This window comes from Oryzias latipes, chromosome 7 (assembly GCF_053564925.1).
Source record: "Oryzias latipes strain Hd-rR chromosome 7, Olatipes_Hd-rR_3.1".
In the NCBI taxonomy this organism is placed as follows: Eukaryota; Metazoa; Chordata; class Actinopteri; order Beloniformes; family Adrianichthyidae; genus Oryzias; species Oryzias latipes.
The window spans coordinates 35549793-35564179 of NC_136243.1; the positions used below are offsets into that span (position 1 = coordinate 35549793).

Below are 14387 nucleotides of genomic sequence, written 5' to 3' on the forward strand. Positions count from 1 at the left end.
TTGATGGTTGTAGTTTCTTGTGTACACACAGATGGGTCAGATTTCTGCCTCAAGAGCTTTTCACTTCACTCTGGTTAGAGTTGAACCACGTTTCTCTGCTGAATAATTCATCCATTCGTGAAATTACACCTCATTCTAACACAGACCAAACCGATAAAGCATTCCAATCCTGGGGAAATATTTGGGATCCAGCTCCATCAGAGACTTTGAGGACAGACTCAAAACTCGGAAACCTGTTGGAGGATGTTGTACATCAAGTTTCCGGATTAGATCTTTAATCAAGTGATGGCCAGCAGCGCAATTACCATTGTGGAGGAGGGATAGTGCCTACATCACAGTCTTTGGCAGTCTGCCGGGAACAAAAGTTACCACTGATGGCAGAAATGAACAGCCGGAGTGATGAAGTGTGTTCTGCCGCCAAGAAGAGCCGGTTGTCTGAGGAGATGATGCAACTGCAGTGGTTCATTGTTTCCTCTCATTTTCCCCCCTAAACGTTTTCATCAGCACCTTAGTGTGCAAATCATTCAATCCATGTCTAGTGAACTTCTGTTCTTCAGTGTTTGGATTCTGCTGGTTTGATGTAAAGGTTGAGTCTCTCTGTGATGTTCTCCAGGCTTTATAGCTTTCAAGAATCCTGTCGTCTGCACGGGCAAATCTTCAAATCCCGCTTAAGTCCTCCTTTGAAACAGACTGCTCTGACCAGTAAAGCAGTTGTAAAAGCCGGCCTTTGTTGTCATTCCATCAGTTTGTGTGGAATCCGGCTTAAAGTTGAGGGAATTATGGAACCGAAAGCAGCCCTTCCCTTCCTGCAGGAGGACGCCGTTCTTCCTCCATCTGAAGCCCCCCTCCCTTAGGAGAGGGCCGTGCTTCACAGCAGTGACGAGTGACGGCGTCTCGTCCGCTTCCAGCAAATCTGACATTTTATTCAACAAAAAAACCTGGGGGGGGGGGGGGGGGTGTTCTGGGCTTGTAAGGTGTTTGTGGCTCTGAGGTGACCAAAAGCAAGAGCCCTGGTTACCTGGATCAGGTGTTCCATCAACTAAGAGGCTGAAGTAGAGATATCAATTAAAAAAAGACCATTTTAGTAGTAAAATCAGAAACGTTGCTGACGTAAAAAGATGGATTTCCCATGAAAAATCCAGCTAAGTGAAGGATGGAGAGTGGGAGGTTTGACAGAAGACTGTGTGAAAGGCATGGTGACAGAGTCCCAGTGATATGTTAAACACCAGAGGAAAACGAGCTGGTTGGTTTAGAGAGAAGATTATTGGAGGATTGAAACTGAATGAAAACATGATGGGAGCTTAGAAAATGAGGAAGAAAAGCTCTTGTTCACTGTTGAGGAACGCAGACGAAGAACCTTCCTGAAGCACAGCTGAACTTCAAACCCTTTAAATGGATTTCAAATAACGATATTCATCATCATTTTAATAGAAAAACCAATGAAAAAGTCCAGCACAAGTAGAAGAACATCTCCCAGGATCTGGATTTCTTGTGTCTGCAGCTGCACAGACGGTGAAAGTCCACAGGACTGAACCTCCATGAACACGTCTGCCAGACTGAAGAGACGGAATCACCATCAGATAACAGAGGAGCCCAGAACGACCTCTGAGATGTCAAAGGTCAAGTCCTAGTTCAACATACATCAGTCAGACCCAGCATCAGGAGCTGCTTCAGCCAAAGGGGCTTTCAGGGACACAAAAACACTGTTGAAAGAAAATTATAAAAAAATGAACCACAATAGAAGCAAATAAGACACAAAGATTCTGAGAGAATGTCATTTGGAGAGTTTAGAAAAAACCAGAGCTTTGTGGAAACATCAGCTCTTTGTTTAGAGAAGCAGAAAATGTCAAGAAAACAAGACTGTTCCTGCTGTGAAGCATGGCAGAGGCTGGATTATAGTCTGGGCTGCTAGCATCAAATGTTCAGGTTGAAAGAATCTAAAGGTGATTGATTTTTCTGGAGCCACATGGTGGCTGGTGTCAGAAAGCTGGGTCTCCGTCTTTAATGAGACCAGATCGAAAGCAGCTAAAACCACCAAGAGTGACTGGAAACATCCCACTGTTCTGGAGTGTTCTTCCATGAATCTCCAAGCGGCTGAGCATCTGTGGACGGAGATGAAACTCTACGTCTGGAGGAGACACGTGTCAAACCTGAGACAGCTGGAGACGTTTGTTCATGACAAGTATTGAAGTCCCACCATTTCTGTCTAGACCTGTTTAATTCATTTATCTTCTTAAAATATTTCAGAGGAAACATCTGACTCGCTGAAAAGTTTACAAACTTTTTTAAATGACCTCTGTTTTCCCTCTCTTTAACATTCATCATAGACTTCTTTGCTGATGACTGTGTCCTTAATGCTAGAGCTGATGATGCAGCGTGAACCAGACTGCTTCTCATCGGCCTTTGAAAACTACAGACTTACAGTCAGATCCAAAAAGACTGTCGTCGTTCATCAGGAATGTCTGAGAAGCCACTCTAAAGCAGCTATTGAATCCTGGGAACGGATGGCCGATCCACGGCACGCCAAATGTCTCACAAGCAAAGCCTTAGTCCCAGCTGTGCTTACAGGTGGATACGGGCCGTCTGCGGGTAAAAAAGATGGTCAAACCTGTACGGGACAAGAACCATCGGGAGGTAGACCGCTAAGTGAACCCGTAGAGAGAAAATGTTTTTTCTAAGGTCATGCTGTGGGCGACAGTTCGTAGAGAACACTTCTACAACACGCACGGGGAAGTAGGCGAGATACAGGCGTGTCGTACGGATTTCTCATTTTATCAATTCACCTAAATCATGTTGACTGCACAAGTCAGCGCTGTTCACGTGACACGTGCACGCTCCTCGCTGCAGCCTGACTGTTAGAAATGAGACGATCAGAGTGTGGTGGACGTCCTACAGGTGCCTACGGACCACATGCACACCGCGTGCACGCAGCATGTGGTTACTCTACTAACGGCTAGAGTGTGGCGTAAGGACGCCGTACGACAGCATCCCCCGTACGTCATAATGGGGTGTAACTTCCATTTCCTTTACAAATACTTCACTACATGCATGACAAGCGAAAACCCTCCATTCACGTCCACACCCCATTAGGCATGCAGAGGGAGACCTTCTGATTATGACCTTGGCTGTAAATCATAAGCAAATCATGGAGGCCAGCGTCTGCAGGCGGGGGGGCTTTAAAAAGTGAGCGTCTTTATGGAGGAAAATTAAAAGAAATGCTTCAACTAAATCAATTTGGCAGCAGACAAAGTTCATATTTCATGGCTCCCTGACTATAAATTATTTCCAGCCGTCAGTGAATCTCTGCATCTTTTGCTGTGCAGTCTCTGGGCTTGGATCTGCTTCCTCATGGTCAGAACGGTTCTGACGGTGTCCGGACCCGGTGCTGCTGTCGTTCATTCCAGAGAACGCTGCAGGTCAACTTTCATCTGCAGTCGCAGCTATCACACATCCCTGCACTTTACGGGGCTTTATAATCTGCTGATGTTCACTTTCTGAAGGGTTTGCATTAAAGACAGAAGCCGTCCTGAAGGGCTTTCTGGCTGAAATCTGAAGGGAGTCACTTTGGCTGAACATGGCTCCCTGTGCTGCAGCCATGAAAGCCTTTTTTGAAGCAGATTTCGTGCCTCATGTCTGAATTCACATCTCGCCGCTTTGCATTATTGCAACATCCCTGCAACTCTGCTGAGCTACTGCATCAGAAGTGTCACCGCGGCGAACCTCCTTCATCGTGTTTTGTAGGACAGGCCTGTTTGCAGTGTTACTCCTGTTCAAGCCGCCGCCGGCAAAGTCACACAAACGCAACAGACACACTGCAAAAAGAAGAGAACAGCAACCATGGAGCTGATTCTGTTATTTCACTGAGAAAAAGATCTGAAGCTGCTGAGACTCGTCTGCCTGGAGAGTCAACTGCTCCTCTAAAACCTTTCACTGGGATAGGAGCAGCGGACTCACCTGACAGCAGCTGTGGAGTACATCTCTTCGTTTTCCTGCACTGGTCTCCTTCCATGCAGCTCCTGATGGCATTAAAATGGTGTTTGACGAAGCTTTAAAGGGGGTGATAACTGACTCCAGTTCAGCAGAGACTCCAACACCTTCTCAGGGATCCTCAGAGCAGCGCAGAGGAGAGGGTCAGGTTGGAACCCAGAGGACCGTCCTGCTGTTCCGATGCATTCTGGCGTCCGCATGTTGTCATCAAAAGAAGCGTTAGAATAAGAAAAATAGTAAAAAAAAACTTGAAGTGACATGGTGAAAAACACCAAGTTGATTTTGAAAGCTAAATTTCATGAAGCAAACTTCCAACTGGAGACAAGAATCAAAGTTTAGACGAAAACCAACAACCAGACATCAACGTTTGTTGAGGTTTTCTCTGCTATTATTATATTACAGATATTATATAATGTTGCTAAGTCAGGTGCCTTTACCCATCCTCTGGCATCAGCAGATGTTTCCAAAGAATAAAAATAGTTTTTTTTTGAACACCTGGTGGATTGTGGGGGTTGTTCCCTCCAAACCAGACAAATGACAGTAAATGATTCTCTGCTGCTCCGCTTGTTCAGCTGCAGAAGCTCACAGTGATGTCAGAAAAAGAGGAGCAGGAGGTCAGGCCAGCATCTGCCCGGCTCACCTGGTGTCCTGCTACACACTACCTACTGCGCCTCAAACGTCACACGGCGTTAAGGTAATGAGGTGCACATGGCTGCCTGGGCTGGCATATGCTCACAGGATAAGATTGCTGTTTGATGCCGTCCTGTGCTGCAATTAACAGACGGGGCGGAGAGATTTGAACGGACGTGAGGGAAAGGTTATGTCGCGCCGCCGCAGCCAGAGCCGAATCCCAACCAAAGCATGAAAAGACTCCTTTTGATTTGGAAAATTGTTCAAATTTCCTTTGAGTGTTTTTGAGTAGTTTATGACAGATTTAAAACTGTTTTGTGTCGCAGGTGATAGTTTAACACGGGAGAAGCCAAGAACAATTTTCTTCTGGGCTTTTAAAGTTTACTCGACTTTTTATTTGTTCTTTTTGGGATCAGCAGCCAAAAGTAAAAAAGTAACAATAAAATAAAAATAAAATAAAAAAAACAGCAGCTACATCTGACCTTGTGGGTTTTCCCGGGTTAAGGTTGTTTTTTATAAAAGAAAAGCCCAAGCAGAAAAGTCCTGATTCCACTCAAAAACTCAGTAAACGTCAGTCTAACTATTTCAAAACCCATTTTTCAAAAACAAAAGTCTGTTTATTCCTTGGAAGAAAAATGTCATCATCAAGCCAAATGGAAGAAACATGAATCCAGTCCAAAACCACAACATTGCAGATGTTTGATGGTAACCCTCAACCCTCTCTGTTGTCATGGTGACACAGAATCAGTCCACCAAGCCTCCACATCTAGTCCACGTGTGGAGTGGAGGATCCAAACGGCAGGCGGTGTTGTTGCGACCCCTCCCTGTTCCTTTTTCTGCTGAAGCCACAGTTTAATGAAAGCGAAACAGTCAAAACCATCACCCCCAGTCCGCCTGAAAGTGAAGCCGGCAGCAGCTTTGCAGCATTTTCCCATCAAACCGCTGGTAAATGTGTGCAGTTTCAATGCATCTTTTTTAGGAAAAGTGTTCATTTTGCCCAAAAGACCAACATCTGTGTGTGAAAATATATGGAACACGAGGCTTTGAGGCAGACTGAAACCATCTAGTTCATCAGACTCTTCCAGTCGGAGGAGTTTATTTTCTGAGGCTCAGACGCAGGTTTGGTTCAGGTAGAGGACTCACCTGGAGAAGATCAAAGGCAGCTGGAAATCCTGCTGAAGGCAGAATAATAGGAAAACTACAAAAAGTCCTTACAGAAACAAATCTCAAAGGACCAGGACGAAAGCATGACAAGAAAACACGACAAAGAAAACACATTCAAGGAAGATGTGACCAAAAAAACGACAAACGTTTTTACACACAGAAGAGAAGATGAGAAAATGAAGCAGAAAAAAGACTTTGTCCTGCATAGTTAGTGCCCTCAATGTTTAATAACCTTTTTTTTAGATCCTTCAGTATTGTTTTCTAGATAGAGCTATACACACCAACAGTTTGGTGACGTTTATGAAAGGCAGAGTCAGTTTGGGATGTGCTCTGATTTAGTGTTTAAAGAGGATTAAAATCTTTGGGATTAAATAAAGTTGAGCCTGATTCTGAGGTCTCCAGCATGGATGCTAACCCTGAAGGCAGTAATTACCCCTCAGGCAGCTCCTTGGTGGTCCTCTGCTGCGTTTCAGACCAGCTGACTCCTGTTGAACAAACACTTTGCTGAATCTACTTGAATCTGCCTGATCACCTTTATACCGACTTCCTGAGATTCTTCTCTGGAGCTTAAAATCTGAATGATTTTTGTGCTTTGAGACGTCACAGGCAGGAAAAATGGTTTTCTTCTACATTCTGTTTTAGGGGTGAAGGGGCATCCTTTTTATGTTACTCGCAGTGATTTGAGTTACTCCCCCTCACCGCTCTGGGCCGTGTCACACAGCCACTACGTACGTTTAGCGCATATTTCATTGATGAAAACTGGTCATATGTGAAAAACACATGGAAAAAGTGAGAAAAGTTGTGGTCTTTAGGTGAAATTTTCACAGAAAACCATAGAAGAAGTACAAACAAACCACGGAAAGAACACGTAAAGCCTCGCTTCATTGAATTTCTGCACTCAGACAATCAGAGAGCTCTGAGCAGAAATCACATTGCTTCAGCACCATGGTCAGCTCCAGTTCTAAATCAGCTGCTGGGTGCCAGCCGAGGCAGCCTGCTGGGGGGCTCCAGCTGGGGAGATCCGCGAGAAGGGCCCAGCATGGGCCCGGACGCTGCCCCACGAGAGACCCGACCCCCGGCTCGACAAGTGGAGGGGGAAAACCCGCCCGGTATAGACTGGTGAAAAATCGGCTGATTTACGTCCCCGTCACACAAGACGGCAATAGTACATGAACCGTTTGTGATTATAGCTCTGTTTGTATGCAATTTATTAGCAATTTGTGCTTCAATTACGAAATCTGAACATGATGCGTGCAGCGCATTCGTGACATAAAAGTTAGACATCGGTGTCACATGCGTGAAAAGTCTGTTATACATGCGTGGAACGGTTGTGGAATGACACAAATTTGCGTATGCATCTTGCAAAAATCTCGCACAATTGAGTAAGATTTAAGTAACAGTTTAGAGAGAAGAGAATCACTCTGACTTGGAATGTAATGTTGGTTTGGTGATCAGAGTCTGATTAGGAAAAAGGTCTGAATCAGTCAAAGGATGCTTGAGTCACTCTTTGAATGTTGGGTTCTTTTGTTGCAGCGTGTTGATGAGTTTTTTTTTATTAATAAACATGTAAGAAGATTCTGTTTACCTCATTGTGAACTCTGACTTTCATCTTTCACAGCCTGCAGGCGTCTCCAATCCAAAGGAGAGAGCCGTTTCTGTATGGAAATGGGATTCATGTCAAAGTTCATTCAGAGCGTCTTGTCACATAATTTTATGGTAAATTCGGTGAGCAGAGGCGGAGCCTTTAAAGTGATGGAGGTTTGCAGCGGCCGCTCACGTCTTTGTTTATTAAAGATGTGAACACACATGGAGACAAAACAGAGTCTAGCATTCAGATCAGTCTGAGCAGCAAACTGCTGATCTTCCTCCTGAAATATTCCTGTCTTTTTGGGAGGTATGTTAACATTTTGCATCTGACGCTTTTCCCAGCAGCTCTCTGACCTGCGGCGACGCAGGTTAACTCGGCGGAACATTGTGAGAGCGAGCGGGGGCTCCTGGCAACCTGAGCATGCAGAGATATGAAAATATTTGCACTTTGGTGATCCATTACTTGTGATCGAAGCGGAGAAACTGAGAGCTGCTGCTGCTGCTGACTCCAGGATGAGGTCATCAGGTTGTGCGTCTGTGCTCGGCGTCTGCCCCCCTTCAGCTTCATGTTGTCCTCTATATGTCGACTTTGACTTGATCCAAAGCGCCCATCCTGGCTCCTTGCTGCCGTGGCGACGTGTGTGTTCCATCATGTGAAACAGAGACAAGGCGGAGTGTCTTCACGGGCGGAGTGACAGGGACCCGTGTCACATGAATTCAATCTGTTCATGTGATGGAGTCTGGGCTGAGGGCGCTCCACAATGCGGCGCACACTGCATGAAACAACACAACGTTTGAACTCCTCTGCCGTCTCACTCCTCTCTTGCTCCAGGCCGCTTGCATGGAGCCCGTTCATCTGCTCGCTGCTGAAACCAGCAGAGATATCCTGATTTCTGCTGGCATCTCTGTCCTTCAGCTCCCACCAGCACCTTGGCCAGGGTTCGCTTAGGCGAAGGAGTCGGCTGGAGGGGGGGGCTGAGCGGTGGCAGTAGAAGGATGCTGGGGGGGGTAGATGTAAAACTCTGGGTGTTTTTCTGCAGTTGGATGTGCCTTGAGTCTCGTTGTGGTTTTATGATCATAAACATTATTATATAAAGATAATGAACTGAAGTGTTCAGGCATGCAGGTCGGTGCTGATGGCAAACGTCTGTTTGAAACGCCTGAAAGTAAAACATAAAACAGAACAATAATTTAGCATTTGATTGTGAAATGTTTGTTTTGATGCATTAAGGCTAACCAACAATTGCTTAACAACCAGTTCTGATAAAAAATATATATATATACTGTATATCTGAAAGCTGGTGTGGAAAACAGGAACTCTGAGGTCATCCGTCCTGTTTTTAACCGGTTGGTCCTTGGTCAGCTGCCCATCCTGGACTGAAGGATTAGATTGTTTCTGCCCCCCCCCCCAAATAAAGGAATGATGACATCACGGCGGGAGAAACTGACAAAAAAAAAACAGGGCCAAAATGTTAAAACTTTAAAAGAAAACTTCAAGCGATCTTCACTAAGTTTAACACGGTTAGATCTACAACCACAACCAACGTTTTGTTGACCTTTGACCTCGGGAAGAGGCGTCCATCTTGAATTGAAAACAAAGACACCTTTAGCTGCAGTATTTAAGCTCGACCCATCGCCTCCTAACTCCCTGAACGTCGTTGGGATGCTACCTGGTCTGAACAGCATTAGCGTGGCGAGCTCGTAAAAGTGGCGTTTCCCTGTTGCTCGCACGTTTTTCACTGGAGTATCGTCAAAATGTAATGCAGGAAATTGTCGGCTCAGGCTGAACAAAACTATAAGACATATACGTTGTGAACATTTTAGGAATGTGGGCGTGGTTGACAAAAATCCTCAGATTCTTGTAGAAATGATGAGGACCGTTAGTCACCAAGACGACCAAAACGGTTTAAACAAAGAGAAAAGCCGCCTTTTAGAACCCAGGGTTTGTTTGATTGTTTTTTAATTTGTCATGTGCCGCTCTGACCGGGGTGGCAGAGGCAGAAGGGGAGAGTGAGGGGCGTGAGGCAGCCGTATAGCCAATGAGGGCGGGTCAGAAGGGGGTGAGGAGGGCACGCCTTACAACCAACGCCACCTGTGGCTTTAATTTATTCGTATTCTGTCTTTGGCAGCAAAACTCTCCTCACTTTGCTCAACAATCCTGATGTTTTACTAGCCACATTTCTGAATGAATCTCCACCTTCCATTCCCACATTTGGTGCAAACCAAAAAATATCAGAGATTGCAGTTCCTCAAAAGACCACTAGAGGCAGGTTTAAAAAGGAATATTTTCCATTGACCCTGGTGTTATAAAAGTACGGATTTGGCTCCGACAATAAAGGTGTGTACAGTCTGGTTTTGCATCAGTCAGCTGTTTTGATTTATTTAGAGCTCACATTTTAGGCTTAGGAGTATTTGACTGGCAGGCAGGGGGACCCATTGATGAATCCAACAGAGCTTCAAACCATGGTCCCCCCCCCCCCCCTGTATGAGTTGTTTTGAAGGGGGGTGGACTAAAGTCGAGCCTACATGCGGGTCCCACTCTGAGCTTCATTTTTGGCCTTGGAGATTACCGGTCCAAAGTGTTTTATGGTGTGAACTGTGAGCAGGTCTGTGCGGTGCCATCATGTTGGTTCATACTTAAGTTCAGGTTGGACCCCAACATTCAAACAGGCCCCTCCCATCCTGAGGGACATGTGACTCCTCTGTGGCTCCAGATCCAGTAAAACTACAATCTTTCCATCGGCATGGGAGCATTTCCTCGGCTGCTGAGCTCGGCGTTAGCCTGTGAAGCCTCATGTGAGACAGCTTCTCTGTCAAAGTCACACCGGCTCTGCAAATCTGGTGTTGATCTCTCGGCCTTTGCCGTCACTCGCTGAACCCTCGCCAGTGTTCTGGGACCAAACAGACGGAGCGGGATGAAGGCCGCTCAATGCTAAGAACAGACTTTTTCCCTGAACTTTCCCTTTAAAGGAGGTGGGGGGGGACGCTGTCAGAAAACCAACAGACAGTGCAGCTGTTGAGGTGAAAACTCCACATCTTCAATTCAGAGAATGCTCGTTAATCCAGAAAAAGTGTTCTTTCAAATACCAATAACGATTCATTTCTGTTCAGGACGTTGGGGTGGGTTTGTGGTTCCGTTGGGGTGGGCTGTGTGGGGTTTTAGCGAGGAAGATGCCCCGGAGGCTTCATCACAGCAAACGGTGTGAGGCCTGTGTGGGCTTTCTCCAGAGCAGCCCCCTCCTTCCATCGTGAGCGATCAGAACGTTCTGTAGAACTTTGGATGTTCTTCTGTTCCTGTGGACTCGCAGTGCTGCAGTGGATGCTGGTCCTAAAGTTCTTTTTTAAAAACATTTCTCTTCTTTTTTTTGTTTGCCTGTGGAGAGTTTTCATCATGAAGGATTTGCTGAGTCGGCTGCTGTTCAAAGCTGCACGCTCACCCGGAGAATAGTTTAGCACAGATGTTTTAATCTCCAAGAATCTCTGGTGACATAAATAAAAATACTTTAATGTACCTAACCGGATTCAGTCTTTTGAAACAAACATGGAAAGTTTTGTTGATTATGTGCATCTTTCAAGAATCTTGTTACCATCACTCCTAAATCATTTGACATCACACATTAAAGAACATTTATTCGTGTTTGAATAAAGGCAAAAATCAGTAATAAAAAGTCAAAAGCTGTTTCCTGGAACTGTGTCTTTTTTTAGCGCTCCTGGAAAAGTCACACATCCATTAGTTGGCTTTTAAGCTCTGCCGTCATTCATTCCTCGCACAGACCTTTAAATGGTTTCTCAAACCAACAGCAGAAGCTCTCAGGAAGCATCAGTCAGGCTTTCTGACCTGAGCTCCCTGCACAGATCTGCTCGGCTTGAAGTTTGCTCTGTTTCTTCCAAAGATGCAGTTCCCAGCAGACGACTGCGTCTCACCCGGACTGAAGTTTGGGTTTCATCATTCAGCTTTTAAATGAAAAACTCTGGGCCTGAAATTCTTAAAGACAGATTTTTATTTCAGGATTTTCATCATAAGAAAGAATTGTTCTCAATTTGACCTCAGGCCTCCTCACTTCAGCTCATTCTTTGTTTTGCTCATGCGGGTGGGGGCTCTGCAGAAGCAGCTCCTCCCCCTGGGATGGATGCATGACAGAGGAGACATCTTAACTATATTTTGACATCAATGTCAGTCAGAAGCAGGTTTTGCTGTAGTTTTTCTGTGAATGGTGTCTGAGCCGATGGAATACTGACCTGCTCTACATCGGTCTTCAAAGGTCCTCATCCAAACACCTGAAGGGGTTTAAAAAATGCACTGAGAAACCACTTCTGATTACTTGCTGTTTGTTTTTTCTTTACTAGGCCTGTCCATGTTTATTTAAACCCTCAGTTTAACTCAGAAGGTCCTGAATGTTCCTCAAAGGGATCATTGTTCTTATCCCTGCAATGCCACATGGCGTATAGATGTTATAAATCCGTCTGGGTTGGTGCCTGAAATGTCGCGATTCTGGTTTTTTATGCCTCAGTTCTGCTTCCTGTTTTATTTTGTAGGTTTCTTCCTTCATGTCTTAGTTTGACTTCCCTTGTCCCAATCTTCCAGGATGCTTTCTTTCCTTGTGTCTCGTCAGTCATCTTTATACGTATTTCTTGTCTCTGCCTTCCTCTGGTTCTGGTCCATATTGTCTTCTTCTTTGTTTGCCTGGTCAGTTGGTTTTGTTTGGTTTCCCTGCTCTGCAGCGCTTTCATTTATGAGTATGAAACCTTTTTTACTTGGAACCTCCCTTTCTCTGCATTTTGGGTCCCTCCCCAGCCCCCGTACCTGACATGCAACGTCTCTCTGGTCTTCCTGTTCTGTTATAAAAACAATCGTTTTTGATGTTTTGCACCTTCAGCCGTCAGTTGTTGATGTGTCACATCGCCGTCTGGTCATGCTCGTCTGATGGACTCTGCTTGGCTGCTGTGTTTGGCAGGCCAGTTGGCGGTGGGGACCTGCGAGATAGTGATGCTGAACAGAGACAGCAGTGTTCCCAGACGGACCATCGCCCGGCAGACGGCCCGCTGCGCCTGCCGGAGAGGCCAGATCGCAGGCACCACCAGGGCCAGGCCCGCCTGCGTGGACGGTGAGTTCAATGACCTGCAGATGTTTGAGATTTCTAGCTGCTCTGAGCCGACACATGATCAATCACGTGACTGCCTTTTCTTAAGTAAAAATGCAAAGAAGAGAGGACAGGGAGAAAATAAACATTTGGTCAAATGTATGTCTAGAAATCGAAACAATCGGTCGGTTCCTGTATGATGTCCCTACCTGCCAGTTTGACGGTCAGCTTTAACACATAGTGATGCATTTACCTCAGCGGGAAATTATGTGCAGAAAATCCCAGACAGGGTGTAAAAAGCCTTCCATCGCTGAAGTCCTCCAGCTTCACCCCCTGCTAGGACTGTTCTGTCAAATTGTTAGACAGAATATAGTAGCCGTGATGGAGAATTCTGAGAGCCAGGTAAAGAGGTCACGTGGTTTCATGTCTACTGCACCTCATTGTCCATCATTTCTCCTGTGAAGATGGGGAATTCATCTGAAACATTTACATTATTCCAAAATAGCAATGGTCGGTCATCTCTTTAGCAAAAGACCATCTTTCCACACCAAACTGACAGGAATGGACTTTATGTGAGGAAGAATTAGGCTTTTTTTTCGTAAAGGACTTCTACTTGATCAAACTGCAGATGGGAGGACAAAAAAGCTGTCATCTGTCTGTTTGAGAAAGATTTCTGTTCTTTAAAGTAGTCAAACCTTCGACCTTCAACAGTCCATGGTTAGTGTTAAAAACGGTCAGCAGTCAAAGATACATATGGGATAATGTCCGACGAGGTCTCCAATATCAGAAATTCATGGACGTCACGGGATTGATGAACGCGGTTCAGGTCTTCCTCTAAAAACGTCACCGTCTCCTCAAACTGCATCCAAACTGAAAAAATAAAGATCAGCCTGAAACAAACAGCAAACTCACAAACAAAAGTCCTGCCTGAGATTTCCATCAGAACCGTTCATCATTAAACTGCCTCATCCACATCTCAATGGTTCGGTCCCTCATTTCCCACAAAATGAACGTCCTGGTGCTCCAGTTCTTCTGAGCTGGACAGTAGATTTATGGAGAACGTTCCTTCAGAAACCGATAGAACCCAGTCTGTGAGCTTCTTAGTTCTTAACTATTGTTATGTTCCAATGGGAGGATGTTCAGCCAGCCAATTGCTAATCACTTTGGACCGGCTCGTTCTTCGGCTGTGGGTCCGGACTAAGCAGTTCTTCTTCAGCAGTGGGTTCTGTTCTTCTGGGTATTTTTAACTGTTTTTTTCTCTCCATCACTCGTGTTTGACACAATGGCTCCTGATCCACTTTGTAGATAAGAGGAGTTGTCTGTGAAAGTGATCAGACCTGGTTAAGGGTGATAAGAAAGAGGAGGGAGGGGGGGTCCCTGATTGGATCTCTGTATCACAGTCAGAAACAGTTGCATCCCATAATGACTCATCTCAACTTTATTGTAAGAGACACTCAGCCACAGATCTGCAACATGTGTCTCCCTTTCTCTCTCTCACTCACACACAAATACACACCTACAGACCACTACACACACACATACAAAAGCACACACTCACACCCTCACGCTCACACTATGCTGAAAGGAAGCCTGTGTCCATCATGATGCAGGTAGAACTCCAGGATCTTCTGTGAGCTTTAGATCCTCTTCAGGTTCACCTTCACTCTCATACCCCCCCCCCCCCCCACACACACACACACACACACCTGCAGAGGAAACCTTTCTCTGACCTTAAATTCATTTATTCACACATTCTGTCACTTCTCTGCTCCCTGTCTTGACGTTGCAATGACTTCTGGGTAATTTTAATAAAACTGTCTCACCGCATCAGGAGATCAACTGATGATCAATTTTGACAGAACTTAGTAAAGAGCGTTGGAGGCTTTAGTCTGCAGCATCTTCCTGAAAGCTCCTCCATGGTGGATCACTGACATGTTG

General features: G+C 45.4%; 1 protein-coding gene across 3 annotated transcripts in view; it reads left to right on the plus strand.

Moving 5' to 3' along the window:
* Positions 1–14387, plus strand: part of tafa5l (TAFA chemokine like family member 5, like) — a 73012-nt gene that overhangs the window by 17558 nt on the left and 41067 nt on the right. For all 3 annotated transcript variants that reach the window (XM_078949692.1, XM_078949691.1, XM_004070228.5), the window contains one exon: positions 12324–12473. In XM_078949692.1, coding sequence (XP_078805818.1) covers positions 12324–12473 — 150 coding nt within the window. The remainder of the gene's footprint in view (positions 1–12323; positions 12474–14387) is intronic.